Source organism: Melitaea cinxia, chromosome 10, assembly GCF_905220565.1.
Source record: "Melitaea cinxia chromosome 10, ilMelCinx1.1, whole genome shotgun sequence".
Lineage (NCBI taxonomy): Eukaryota > Metazoa > Arthropoda > Insecta > Lepidoptera > Nymphalidae > Melitaea > Melitaea cinxia.
Genome location: NC_059403.1, coordinates 8,900,786 through 8,916,706, shown reverse-complemented (window position 1 = coordinate 8,916,706; position 15,921 = coordinate 8,900,786). Strand labels below are relative to the sequence as shown.

The window sequence follows — 15,921 nt, the reverse complement described above, 5'->3', positions numbered from 1 at the left end:
TAGTAGTAGAAGAGAGAGTTAAAATGATTCGCTGCCGGTTTGGATGAAGTCTTTTTTAACCGACTTCAAAAAAGGAGGATGTTACTCAATTCGGCTGAAGGAAACTCAATATATATATATCGCACCTTCGGTGCAACAAAGTCACAATTCAGGACACTTTTTTTGTTATGTCTTTTATTAGGAATTTTTGATAATTTATTATAAGATTTTTAAACTATAGCAAAGAAAGTAAACTATTAATTTTATAAATATTTAAAACCTACTATATATTATAGTAATCCAGAAATGAGGAAGTAAAAGCGAAAAAAAAGATTAAAAGTCCTCTCCTGTAAAATTAAGAAATGAGCTGTTTTGATTGTGTTGCACCGAAGGTGATATATATATCACTACATAGTATAAAACAAAGTTGCTTTCTCTGTCCCTATGTCCCTATGTATGCTTAAATCTTTAAAACTACGCAACGGATTTTGATGCGGTTTTTTTTAATAGATAGAGTGATTAAAGAGGAAGGTTTATATGTATAATAACATCCATTAAATAGAGGAGAAATGTTGTTGCACGGAATGTTGGGCAACAAAAGTGACGGATGAGAGAAGAGTGCACGAAGCCAAGATGAGAATGCTAAGATGGATGTGTGGAGTAACGAGGAAAGATCGGATTAAAAATGAGTATATAAGTTTGAAAGTAGCACCCGTGACAGAGAAAATGAGGAGCAATAGGTTAGCGTGGTATGGGCATGTAATGAGAAGGGATGACCGTTATGTCGGTAAAAGAATGTTAGGGATGAATGTCGAAGGACGAAGAGCGATCGGCAGACCGAAAAAGCGATGGATGGATTGTGTGAGTGAGGATATGAGAAAGAAAGGAGTAAGCACTGAAGTGACGAATAATTGAGAGGAATGGAAGAGGAAAACATGTTGTGCCGACCCTACATAAGTGGGATAAGGGCAGGAAGATGATGATGAAATAGAGGAGAAATACTGTTATTTTTGAGGTTTCTAATGTGATGTCGTAAATAATTACATTTTTCCGCTCACATTGCAAACGCAGCCTGAACCATGGCATTGTTACTATTAAAATAAAAATATGTATGTATATATAAATAAATAAATAAATAAATAAATAAAAATAAAATAACCCTACGAGATTTATCAAAATGATGTACTAAGTATTATACACATTGAAAAGTTCTACAGAAAGCTCCGCTATGGTATATGTCTATCTCTTATGGATATCCCACAATAACATTTTTTTGTCATTTACTTTTTACGACAAATAATGGCTAATTTTCAAAGCGATTTTAACCAATTAAATACCTTAAATACATTGTATATGATTTAAATGAATATTTTTGAAGATATTATAGATTGAAAAATTGCGATACGTAGCGTTTGCTGCAGTTCCGGCCGGCTTTTACTCTAAAGTTAACGCGTGCGGGCCACGGGCAGTAATGAATAAATCAAAACTACTGGATTGATTTTAATCATTTTTCAGTGAATGACATAGGCTAAAATTATATTTTATACCCGTGCGAAGCCGGAGCGGCTCGCTAGTATATATATATTTTAATGTATGTTCGGGGCTAACTTCGTCGTTTATGAAAAGATTTTGATAATTTTTTTTTTGGTGGAAAGGAGATATCCCAGGTGTGATAGCATGATAAGGAAACCAGGATCTGATGATGGGATCCTAGAGAAATCGAGGGAAACTTTCGAAAATCCGCATAACTTTACATTAACTACATAATACTTAACATACTACTGTGTGTACTGATTTTGATGATTTTTAACTTAATCGAAAGCCGATGTTTATCATGTGGTCGTATTTCATCGAGATCTGATTACAACTTTTGGAGTAATCTTTGATAATGCGTATTTCTTGACTATTTTTTCGTATACCTACGTTGTATTACTTGTTGATATAATTGAAGTCGTTTTTTTTTTTTCGTTTGCCTGCAAACACAATTATTAATAATTAATTAACGCAAAATAAAAATAAAAAAATAACGATAAATTAAAAATTGATACAAAAGACACAATTACAACGCTTCAGCCTGTAATATCCCACTACTGGGCATAGGCCTCTTTCCCCATGTAGGAGAAGGATCAGAGCTTAATCCACCACGCTACTCCAATGCGGGTTGGCGGATATATTCCCTACTAAGCGAGTAACGATCGCTATCAGGTTTACATGATAACAACCGGGGCCGACGGCTTAACGTGCTCTCCGAGGCACGGTTGGGAGACCCCAAGCAGACACCTGTATGCCCAATACAAATGTTTGTCACGTGCGGGGATCGAACCCTCAACCGCCAGCGCAACAGGTACAATCCATGGCGTAACCGTTGCGCCAACGCGTGTCACACACAATTACAAGATTTAGAGTAATTGTTTCTCAAAACTGACAGGCGCTCCAACAAATCGTGTTTTTTTCTGAAATCATATTTAAATACGAATTACGTTATTTATAAAATATGAATAAAATTTTTTTTACCGAAAATAATAAAAAATATAAATAAATATGAAAAATCAAAAATAAAAATAATTAAAAAATAATAATGTTAAAATATGAATAATATTTTTCGATTTACCGACATAATAATAAAAAATAAGAACTGCCTATTTAAATAAAAAATAACAACTGCAATTAGAAAAAAAAAGAAAAAATAATTGATCAGGGACATGGGGATTTGAACCATGATCTTCTCGGTTGATCCCGTCCGGCCGATTTCCCACCGAGCTATTACAACTAAATTGACAGTTGCGAAATTTACCTTCGTATTCTAACGATATTTTTCACTCCCTAAAAACAGGGATAAAACGACATTTTCTAAAAATGAATCCTAGCTAGATGGATTTATCTCCCCCGAAACCTCCTATATACTAAATTTTATGAAAATCGTTGGAGCCGTTTTCGAGATTCAGATTATATATATACATATATATATATATATACAAGAATTGCTCGTTTAATAGTATAAGATAAAGATTTCACTCTACCTCTCTCATATAAATAATTTCTAATATATACGCTACAAAATAATGTTAAAAATGTGAATTTTAACATTATGTTAAGTATTTAACATTTAGTGAGGCAACATTTTAAAGTGTAGTTATTAACATAAAATACAATTAATTAAATAAGTTTAATCTATTCAGTAGTTTTGCTAAATATTTTGTTCTGTTGTTTCAACAGAATGTCATGTCGTGAATGTCAGTTGTAAGCTGTTTTAAATTAGTCGAATGCAGGAACTATCAAATGCAATAATAATAGGTATTATTATTATTGTTGGTAACTGTAAAGCCAATGATATACAAAAATCTCGTAAAAACAAAAATTCTTTAAAAATTAATACCACTGCTAATATTTTAGTATTTCTATATTTGTGCCGCTTAAGCAAGAGAAATCAGTTCAGATATGATAATTATATAATACGTTTTGCAGCTTCATAAACACAAGTAAAAGGGATAATAAAATATCCGTTCTGTGATGCAAATAAAACTCCATGAAAGAAATCGTAAAAGCAAGTGGTTAACAAAAGATTAGAGTTGGAACAGTATGAATTAAGTCGAGCGAATTCGGATATTACGTAACAGATGAAAGTACTCAACCGAGTCGTGCTACAAAGTAACACGTACGTTTAAATTTTTATATTGTGTAGATTGTACAGTGCTATTAAATAAATGTTGTATGGAAATTATTTTGTTAGTTGCTGTGAGTCATATTATAATATTAAGGTGAAACTACATATTCACACATGTCAAATGTTGATGGTTTTAAACTTATAACTGTTAGTAATCTGCTAGTAATCATAAACAATTTTTTAATATCATATCACCGATCGAATCGACCGTTCCAGCGGGGATCGAACCTGCATCTCCGATTTACTGTGTCGGTGCTTCAGCCAATTAAGCTATGGAAAGATGTACCCGTTAAATCGAAATTTTTGATATGATGATTTTATATGCGGTTTAAGCTCTAGTCTAGTAATCATATTAATAAATCAATCTGCCTACAAAGTTTCAGCTAACGTCGTACAAATCCTGTTCCACTTTTCAGACTCATGTAGGACAAGAGTACATAAATATTTAACAATTTTACTTTTACTGTAGTCTGTGTTTTACATCTAAATTTATGAAAGATTTTCATATAATAGTGCAAGCTTTCATTTGTTAAAAGAAATTTATCTTCGAGTAACACAACAAATTGTGTTAATCCAGGGGTCACTTAAACCAGTTCTTATAGGTATATCTTTTTAGTTTTTGGGGTTCTAGCATTAACGTTAATTAATGTTATTAAATATAGGTGTGACAGTTTATTTAGTATTTTGTCTAAACCAAGAGCGCGATGGTGTACATATACACTTTATGATAACATATCATCATATTACACAATAAAGTAAGAATATTTAATCTAATTGGGATACGTCATTTGACACTTTATTTTCTTGTCTTTGTTGAAAAAGTGTAAAAGAAGTAATTTTATAATAATAATGTTTTTCTGTGGTCTAGGTAGAGGCGGTGGCGGGTGGCGGGCGGCAGTGGAGGCGCGGCAGCGGAGCGCGGTGGCGAGATGAGCGCGCCGCTATCCGCGGCCGAGGCACTTTCCGCTTTACTGTGGCAGCCTTACGATTGCCGCTCGCCGCCCCTCTTGCGTTCCCGCACCGATGGCGCTCTCGCAAGCGTGTACCTCGTCGCGGCGGGGGACGAGGCGCACACGCTCCAGTCGCCGAACGGCGGTCGTCATGCGCGTGCGTCGTACCGCGCGACTACTCCCCGCCACGAGATGCGGCTGCCCGTGCCGGCGCCCGCTCCTCTGCGAAAATCGGATTCGGTCTCGGTGCGTGTGCCCGGCGAGCCGAGCCGATCGAACGAGTGCAATGTGAACATAGTGCAGGTGCAAGATGCATCACCAAGTCCCAACGTTAACAGTGCGGTGCAGACGCAGAGAGAAAGGAGTGTAGCGACTGCGGAATGTCAGACGGAGGAGCCTGCGCGGCGGCGGCGTGCGAGGCGAGCGCGGGCGCCTCGTGCGCCCGACCTGCTGGAGAGCATCCCGCCGCCGCCGTACAGCACGCTACCGCCGCCCGTGCACCCGGTGCCGGTGGCCGTGTCCTCGCCACCCGCGCCCATCGTCACACCGCATCCGCCACCAGCTCATCGGTTTCCCTTCCAACCTATACCTCTCAGGTGCATTTTCTATATATTTAAATTCTTAGTCAAATTGCTTCTCGCACACAAAAAAAAGTATTGTCTCATGATCGACTCTACACGATTGTTACTTGTCGCACCACATAGTTCTCGATAGCCTACGAAAACAAAAGATCCCTCAAGTAGATACTAACACAACAACAATAGGACATAAATGCTACGCTATTTATGGAACGATTGACTGCAAATAGAAGCGCTTCTTTATTTTATTTAGTCGGTCACGTTAACAAGCGGATTTGGAGAAAGGCAAGAAGTTGTGTTGCATGTGTTTACACGTAAAGAGTACTGCTGTTCATAAAGACGGTACAAAAAAGTAGTAAAATGACTTGCAACAATTTTGAGTCAAATATAAATAATAATATATTAATGTTTCGATCGACGATCGGTCACGATTCAGCCTGTAACATTCTACTGCTGGGCATAGGCCTCTGTCTCCATATAGGAGAAGTAGGTAAAGCTTTAGATTAGGTAAAACCGAATTTCGGGACCGTGGGGGGAAGGGGGGGGGGGGAACGCTACCCCTGGTACCACTGTCACACCTCAGAACCCCGTGGTTATGGAGATATCCATGGTTAAAGTTTTGAGGTTAGAAGAAGAATTTCGAAAGTTAGAGGAACGCTTGGCTGCGGTGCTGCGGGAAGTGCAGCCCTTCCGCCCTTGTGTGCGAAAGCACGCTCACTCATGCTCCGTTCCGCAGAGGAGACTCCGAGCGACTCAGAGCCGCTCCTCTACGCATTCGTTCGCGCGCTTTCGCACGGCGGGCGAGGGCTGCCCTCCCTCCGCGCCTCCGCGGCACAAAAAAAAACACTCTAGGGGTAGGACAGACCAAGACCACGTGGAAAGTGGGGTGCTCCGATTCGGTTTTGGGTATTTTTCGAATTTCTAAACCTATATTCTAGCACGCAATGTTACTAATTTTATTAGAATATTATGTCTGACGCGTTATTTTGTTTAAAAGTGTCGATTTGTCACACAATGCAAACAGTACGAGCTCAAAGGTATTATAATAGCTTTAAATTCTTCTTCTAACCTCAAAACTTTTACCATGGATATCTCCATAGCCATGGGGTTTTGAGGTGTGACAGTGTTACCTTGTATAGATTCCCCTACACCCTCCACCCTCCACACCCAAAAACCCCATAATTCGGTTTTTCTAATTCGGTTTTACCTAATCTAGATCTTAGCCGGAGAAGTATTGGAGCTTAATCCGCCACGCTCCTCCAATGCGGGTTGACGGACATATTCCCTACTATAAGTAACGATCGCTACCGGTACCCGACGGCTTAACGTGCTCTCCGAGGTATGACGAGATCCACAGAAACAGATCAAAACCGGAAAGAAATATTTGTACAAATACCCTTCCCGACTGGGAATCGAAGTCATTTACATGTGTGTGTGTAGGTTTATTTATATGAGATTTTGTAGCATCACTCGTTGAAGTCTTTTATTGTTATCATTGCATGAAGATAATATAAATTATGAAATATTATATATACATATATATACCCACTCACATTACGAATTCAAGTTGCAAACAAAAAGTCACGGTGTAAATGGGAGTAAAATCCGCATTGCCCACCGGTATAAAAGATGCCTAATATGCTGCCATTTCGATGTTAAACGTCTTTGCAATCATTTATAGTGTATAAAAGCTAGAATAAGTTACAATATAAAAATTAACGGTTTTATAGTTATAACTATAACGACGCTTCATTGTTTTAATGTTTTATACGTAGGTATATTATCATGAAAATTACAAGCGTTTCTCAATGTACGCCAGTCTTATTATAAACGGACGAACTGACGATCGTAATGAACGTAAACGTGTGTTAGTAATAGGGGATTGCACCTTTTAAATGCTGGACCCTAAAAATAACAAGATTTAGTAATTTTAACTTTTTTTAGTGTTATAAATTATGCAAAGTAAAAAATCATAATGTAAAGTATTTGAGTTTTTTCTGTAATCATGAGCTACTTTTTTATTATATGTATCGTATTTACGCTACAGTTAGTGGCCGATCGTAATAGTTATTAACGTGGCCTTGCTGTGTATGACTATTGTCTAATAAGAATATTTACAAAACAAGGCCATTCACCAGATGCTCTTTTATAGAGACATAACAAAAAAAATTACATACCTATATCATTTTATAACGTAAGACGCGCATATTTTGTAATTATATAAACATTTCCGTACTAATAATTACTTGTAAAAAATAGGAGCTAAATAATAAAGTTTGTAATTATTTGCATACATTACAATATTTTGAAATAATTTAATAATTTACATGTGCATGTGTCGGAGAATGTAAAACCTTCCGTATTAATGACAATTAGATTAAAAATTAGTAATTTACCAAAAAAGTAAAGTATTAGGATAGGAATGTCTTCGAGTTAAAATGTAGTAATGTACGTAATTAAACAGGTTTAGTGAAGTGATAATGCAGCAAGCAGTTGTTGTCGAGACTAGTTTTAAACCATATGGTGGAAAGCGGCTGCTTAAAACATAAAGTTACATTCGGATATCATTTTTATTCCTATCAATAATTACAAATTTTTAGAAAACACATTAAAGTGCAAAAAGGATTAAATGTGATCCTTTAGTGTTATTGCTATAAAAGTAAATATCACTTGGGATTAAAACACATTGTTCTAAATAAGTGCGTGAGAACACAGCGACACGACAAGTTTTTACTCTCGACTTTATTAAGTCGAGTGCCGACGTGGAAAGTAGCGCGACCTTTTTACTCGACTCGCTTTAATGGATGTCATGTTTTAAGCTAAATTGATAAAGTATTCGCTAAAGATTTTAATAAGTTGCGAGCATAACATTTCTACAAGCTTTTTAAGAATTTAACATTTAACGAAATTAGTCCTATTTCGAATATTTTAATGTACTAAAGAAACCTTGAAAACATTTACTTATCTAATACGTGTTAGTCTTAGTATTGATTTTTCTTTTTATATTGATTTAATGAGAAGCAATATTATTCAAAGTGAATAGAATTACAAAAAATAAAAAAATTGATATACTTTAATAAGCTAATTTAATCGACTCTACGTAGAGTTTTTATTATAATTTTTATTTACACGTATAAAACTAAGCAAGAATAAATTCATTTTCTTTTATTTTTCTTGGAAATTTTTGAATCCATATCAGTATTTTATTTTGTGAGTATGACAGTTAATATCATAGAGTTTGATTGTCAAGTAAATATATATTCTTTGATGTTCCACTAATAATATAAAGACGACGTCCGTGTAGGTTGGTCTTGTGACACAGAATACGCGATAGTCGGACGTGCATGTGTGCTTGTGTGTCATACGCGTACGGACCTTGGGTAAAGACATACTTATAACGATTAAGTCCAGTACAAAAAATTTAAGTGAAGATCTACTAATACTAGTTGACTTCTGTAAAAGTAAAAAATGTAAAAAAAATACGTCAGATAAATTTGTCTTCTCTTTAGAGAAACTCGATTAAATAGTCATTTTAGTTGTTGTTTTTTGTTTGTAATGGATAAATTCCTGACAATATTAGACCGATTACAATGGTTTTTTTAGCTGTAAAACGTGAAATAATTTTGAAATCAATGTATAAAGCTTTAGTTTGATAAAAAAATGATTTGTAGGTATATCTTTCATAGAATTTTACGATATGTTTTGCTAGTAAATGTGCAGGACTGACACGAAAAGTTTATTTTGCGGGTAGCAAGCATGGAATAGTCTTTCAGTTCCAAAAAAAAAATCAATTCATGTTGATTATTATTATTGAAATAGTGAAATGACTATCAAATCACATTTCATGTCTGACAATGTTACACATTTATGACACTGGAGGAGCTGTGTTAACTTTATTTATGACATTATGATAGTAAATGCCTGTGAATATAAGATAAATAGGTACATTTATTTGTCTATTTGAGGTTCATTGAGATTGATTGTTTGGCGACTCAAACGCGTATATCTGTACTAAATACAACGCGGATGACACCACGATTACTGCATAATATTGCAATTAAGATTTTTAGCGTAGAATTGTAACGATTTTAATTAACTGCTGACAATATACTCTTGAATATAGTTCCTTAATTTTTTATATTAATGACCAAAATGTACAGCAGTATTTAAGAAATACTGCGTCACCTTTGCGACTTATTTTATGATTTATAACTACTGTTTCAGAAATAGATATTGCAAAATTAATATTAGTATACCAATTTTCTTACAATGCATTATGCATTGGAAATGTTAGGTCTGTGGTATTTCAAACTATATTCTTATAGGTTTTTTCTTGGGATTTGTTCGTATGTGTTGTGTTTTTATGATGGAATGAAATATAAGGAAAAAGGAAATCTTCATTTTAATTGCATATGAGGCAATTAACGACTTGTAAACTAGCATTGAAGATCGTTCCTGAATTATATTCATGATTTTTTGTAAATCTGTTTGTAATTAAAATGCCAGCACCCGACAAGAGCTTTAAAATTTATAATTCAGTCAATGTTTATAAAAAGATTTTTGTTATATAGGTATTTCTTAAAGAGAAAAATTGTTATTTAAATACGTATATGTTTTAATATCGTAATTAGACGTTAGAAATATCAAACATTAATAAATTTGAATCAAGTTAACGCAATTGCTTAGTTATTTACAACTGTTGTAACTAAATATAAACATATTTTGTAAGTATAAAAGTTCTCATAACTGTTAAAAGTCTTATTAAAAGAAAAATTTAGTACCTCATTAAAACATAATGAAATCTTTTAAACTTACAGGAGAGTTTTGATAAATATATTTTTGTAATCGTTATTATTTCATTATTTAGGATTTTCGTTGAGTAAGACAGAATTGTTCACTGTCTGCTCTCAGTTTTAACACAGTATCGCAACGAAGGCCGTGTAAAGTTTTGCAAGATGCGCTAGCGCCTCAATAAACAGTCGTGCCCTCGAAGTATTTTGTCGGTCAATAACGTTGTTTTGCGAAACATCATTTGTACTACTTATAACATTATATCACGATCACAATTCGGCCTGTAATTAATATCCCACTGCTGGGTAGGCCCCTTTTTCTCCTTGTAGAAGAAGAACTAGAGGTAATTCTACCACGCTTCTCCAATGTGGGTTGACGGACATATTTCCTACATTAGCAACGATCTCTACCGGGACCCGACGGCTTAACATGCTCTCTGAGGCACGATAGAGACCCACAGGAACAGATATCCAAACTGGAAAGAAATATTGGTACACCCAACCCGAGCGGGAATCGAACTCGCATACCGTGTTTAGGCGGCTTCTCGCACCACTACACCATTGTTGTTGTTGTTATAACTTTAAATGAAGAAATTTATTCGATAGCCATTTATTAAGGGTTAAATAGTAGGTAGTATAATTATGATCAGCCATTTCTTCTAGACAACCAAAATTAAAATATTAATTAATCTTTACTACAAATTTTTTACACTTAATTAAAATTAATATTAGTGTATAACTAATTATTATTAAACTATCACGGTATGTATACAAATAAATTTAAGTATATTTATATAAAAAAGGTTATATTAAAATGAAACGACTAAATTTCACTTGCAATGAAAGTTTTACGCAAACCACCTCATTATAGAAACTGGATCCGGAGTTATATTTTCTTTTACTGGTAAATTATTATTTTATACATGTTCTCATTAAATTTATAGCCTTCAAAAACCCGTTAAGTATATCGTCTCTTTGGAGCACAGATCTCCAGTTTATTTATCGAGACCGGTTCGTCATTCCATGTGCATCTATTCCAAGACTCCACACTTCCTTGAATGCTAAATGTACAAATATACTCGCACCTCGGACGCTATTGGCTCGCTGCCAATATCCTAATGGCCGGGACTAGCATCAAAGCCACCAGAAAATCTTCTATATCGAAAACTACATTCATAATGACTTAAATTTTTCTATCGGTAACTAGTATAGCAATATATAACTTCTATAAAGTTCATATTTATTAAGTACGTAGCATAATAATTCCGTTTGTTTCTCTTATTGCTGTTAGGATTCGAGCACGAGATTGCACCAGAGTCGTAATTCGAAGCCAATTACGAGTTCCCTGATCCTCGAGGCACCGACAATCCAATTTGCGAGCATTGTCTGACTGTCCGCGGCACAAATGCAATACAAACCCTAAAACTGACTCGGAATATTCAAATTTTTTAATTCAAAATATACTTTATTCAAATGTTCTAAGAGTACCGTTAGGTCATTTAAAAATCATTTATAGCTCAAACTTAAGTTGCTGTCCCATTTGAATGCTACATTTGTCCAGTAAAGGTAGTCGAAAAACTCTTCTGTTACTTTTTAAAAACAATTTCATATATTTACATTGTACAATTATAGGAAATCAGGATACGAAATTATTTTTGAATACTAACTAATTAGTAATTTATTTCTACACATCCTACACTAATAATTAGCCCTATACTTACTATAAAAAATAATATCTTATAAAATATAGCTTGCCCTAAAAATGGTCTTTAATTTGATATAGACGAAAATATCCTAATAAGTTTATATATACCTTTCCTTTTTCGTATATAAATTATTAGTGTCAACATTTTTTATCTGTGACAGAAATTATGGACTGGAAAGACGTCAAAGATTTTTTAAGATTGTAAAGGGCCTGAAGTTTTTTTTTTTTTTTTTTTGATATAATATGATCAATCAATTGAAACAACGTCGTTTTATTTTATCTATATATTAATACGTGAAGCAGAAACTTTGTACCCCTTTTTACGAAAATTGCACGAACGGAGGAGTAATATGCAATTTCACATAGGTACTTATTGTTTATATATAGAGAACTTAATAAAGTTCTAAAACATATAATTTAAATTAATTATGGTTCAATTTCGACTTCTGGGCGACCACTAGTTGTAATAAACTTTAATGGGATATGCTACCAGTCACCTATTTTTTATATTTCAATAGAAGTCTATACGAAATAAGACGTGATTTACTTTTATTGCTCCTGAAGTTTTATATTATGAAAGATTATACGTGTTCACCAGTACAAATGTAAGGACGAAAACTATTTTTTTTTAAATAAACATAATAAATACATCGAGTTTAGAAATAAAATGAAATATTTAATTATTTTATTTGTAGAAACTTTTATCTAAAATCGACTAAATGGTTCTGATTAAATTTGACGCTGATTTCAAAAACTGTAACTCGTTATGTACCACTACTATATAATATTTTAAATACTAAAGATAACACAATTATTTAAGTGAAGTTAAAAAATCAATATTCATACTTTAATAAAGGTTTGCCTCAATGGAATAGAATATTGAATCGTACGCCACTTATAAAAACTTTTTATTTGAATCACTTCATGCAATATATACTATATACTCGGTATTGTCATTTCCTTCTAGTACTGTATAGTGGCAAACTCACATATATGCCTTATCTCTTGACATTTTGAAGCATAAAATCCAGTTTAACCGAAATGGTGGACTTCATAGACTGTTCTCATTTTATTATATATTCTTTTGATCATTTTGGTTGATATTTCGTTTAGTTGTAATGTCGTACTTAATGGACTGTATTGTTCTTATATATACAATACATTCAAAAAAATATTTTAAATATTATTAGTAGTTTCGTTTTTAAAAAACACATTGTACAAACAAATATTCGTAATGTTGTTAGATTTTATTAAATTTTTTATTTATTTTATGCATAAATATAATGAATAAAACGTTGACATTACGCGATGGTACACTTATTTTCAATTTTAAATCAAAGTAAGCAAGGTTAACGATTTCTGGTAGAGCGCTAGAGCTGCTAAAGATAGGTCGTAATAAAGTATAAAAAATTTAAATCTAATAACATAATACTATTAAACGAGCAATTCTTGTATATATATATATAATCTGAATCTCGGAAACGGCTCCAACGATTTCCATAAAATTTAGTATATAGGAGGTTTCGGGGGAGATAAATCCATCTAACTAGGATTCATTTTTAGGAAATGACGTTTTATGCCTGCTTTTAGGGAGTGAAAAAATAGCTACAATATCGTTAGAATACGAACGTAAATTTCGCAACTGTCATTAAAGTTGTAATAGCTCGGTGGGAAATCGGCCGGTCGGGATCAACCGAGGAGATCATGGTTCAAATCCCAATGTCTCTGATCAATTATTTTTTTTCCTTTTTTTTAATTGCACTCGTTATTTTAAAAAAAATATTATTCATATTTTATAAATATGTAATTCGAATTTAAAAATGAATTCCAAAAAACACGATTTACTAAAAATACCGAGCTAGGCTCGGTCACCCAGGTACTAACATATTTTATTGTATCTGTTGTCTAAAAATTGTTTAAGTCTGTATTTTAGTGTAACGTTGGTCATAGTGTGTTTCAATCTCTAAAACAAAAAAAAAATAGTGTGCTTTATGCACACACGTAGCTTGCTCTCTCTCTTTCTATCTTCACTAACTTATATTCCCCTCTAAACTTCCGTTCGCTTTACCTTATTACACTTTTCGTAATGCTCTCTTAACGCATTCATCAACTTACTCCCCAAGGCAAGCGTGCGTAAAGAATTTTAACTTCAAAACTTGTTAAAAAATACAAGGAAGTAGTTACTTCATTTAGTAATACAGCCATGATATCGCAAAAGAATTGCATAGTTTGTAATAAAAAAGATATTGCATCACAAGCAATATGTTTCAAGTGTTCTTCACATACAAATAACTATTTGTAATCTGTCTGTTGGAATTCTTCACACGATTGCATTAGACGCATGTTGTATGTGTTAACAGACCAGTTCAGTAAATTGTTTAAGCTAATGTGTGAAATTAATTAGATAGAATTAAGTTCATCTTGCGGTATTTATTAATTTGGTTTGGTTTCTTATGAGTTCACAGAAATGAATTGTCTTCAAATATTAGCAGCAGACTTAGACCTTTTTCCTATTAATGAGAACTTGATACGTCTTGACGTTGGTCTTGACTAATCCTGTAGTAGCTGTATTTGCACCGAGTTTAATGTGAAATTAGAAAAAAACTTACATAATAGTTGTTAATTACTTTCATGTTAGAATTTTATGAGTAATAGTTTTGTATTGTTTCCAAGATTAGCTAAGAGTAGCTGTAACGGAAGAAATACATGTATTTCAATTTATTTATTTGTAATTAGGTATATGTTTATAAATATTTTTGGTTACCATAGCTTTTGTAAAACAATTTTTAATTTACAATATTTATTATGATATGTAGAGTATATCTGAATGCACATTTGAATGCCAATTAACTCAAAATAATTGTTACTAGAAAAATTTAGTAGCGCATTCGTTACAATAATCAAAACAACACTCGTACAAAAACTTTGTATAGCAGAAGTTTGCCATACTAACTGATTCTGAATAGTAATTCTGTACCAACTGTCGATTAAGTTAAAAAACAAAAAAGGTATTTTTTTAAATAAACCGTCAAAAACAAGTCAGCTATAAAGTCAAAATTAATTTTTATTTTCAATCCATTACATTAAAGTGTACATAATTTAAATTATTTTTATCTTTTCACTTATTTGATAGAAAAGCCTTAGTAGCTAGTTTAGCCAGTATTATGTTTGAGTTTTTCATCTGAGCTTGTATATCATTAATCGAATTCCAAAAAAGGAGGAGGTTCTCAATTCGACTGTATTTTTTTTTTTTTTTATGTATGTTACTTCAGAACTTTTGACCGGGTAGACCGATTTCGACAAATTTTGTTTTAATCGAAAGGTGGTGTGTGCCAATTGGTCCCATTTAAGTTTATTTGAGATCTAACAACTACTTTTCGATTTATATCTAATAATGCGTTTTTACTTGACGCTTTTTTCGTCGACCTACGTCGTATTATACCGCATAACTTTCTACTGGATGTACCGATTTTGATAATTCTTTTTTTGTTGAAAAGGGGATATCCTTAGTTTGGTACCGTGATAAGGAAACCAGGATCTGATGATGGGATCCCAGAGGAATCGAGGGAAACTCTCGAAAATCCGTAATAACTTTTTACTGGGTGTACCGATTTTGATAATTTTTAATTTAATCGAAAGCTGGTGTTTATCATGTGGTCACATATAAATTTTATCGAGATCTGATAACTACTTTTTAAGTAATCTTTGATAACGCGTAGTTGCTTGACAATTTTTTCGTCGATCTACGTTGTATTACTTGTCGATGTAATTGAAGTCGGTTTTTTTTTCGTTTGCGAGCAAACACAATTATTTAAAAAGAAGTGGTAAAATATAAAAATGTGCATATTAGATTATCATTTATTGATGTTGTTTGTCGTAGACGTTCCTTTTTACGTGAAGGTCATATTGAGGTCAACATTTTAGAAAACAAATGTGTGTCGCTTTTATGCTACTGACAAGCCATTAGCGAAGTAACGAAGAGACTAGACGCTACACCGACACCTCTAGAAAATGGCAACTAAATATTTTTGTGCTTGATTCTACAGTAAAGTGAGCGTTGCTTATAAAATATTCCCTATAATAATAGTGTGCGACACGCACAAGAAAATGTCTGTTTCATTGCATTACTCGTAAGAATAACTCCTTGTCGTTAGCCTGTAACATGCAATATGGACATTACGTGAAAATAAAAGGGATTGTCGATTGTCATTTTTATCAGTGTGACAGTTATGACGTGTTCGAAACAAAAATGTTC

The 15,921-nt window shown here is 33.4% G+C and overlaps 1 protein-coding gene across 1 annotated transcript in view; it reads left to right on the top strand.

The window, feature by feature from the left end:
• The first annotated feature begins 4,572 nt into the window (after positions 1-4,572).
• Positions 4,573-15,921, top strand: part of LOC123657244 — an 85,909-nt gene continuing 74,560 nt past the window's right edge. The window contains exon 1 of the mRNA XM_045592820.1: positions 4,573-5,189. Within this exon, the coding sequence (XP_045448776.1) occupies positions 4,573-5,189 (617 nt within the window). The remainder of the gene's footprint in view (positions 5,190-15,921) is intronic.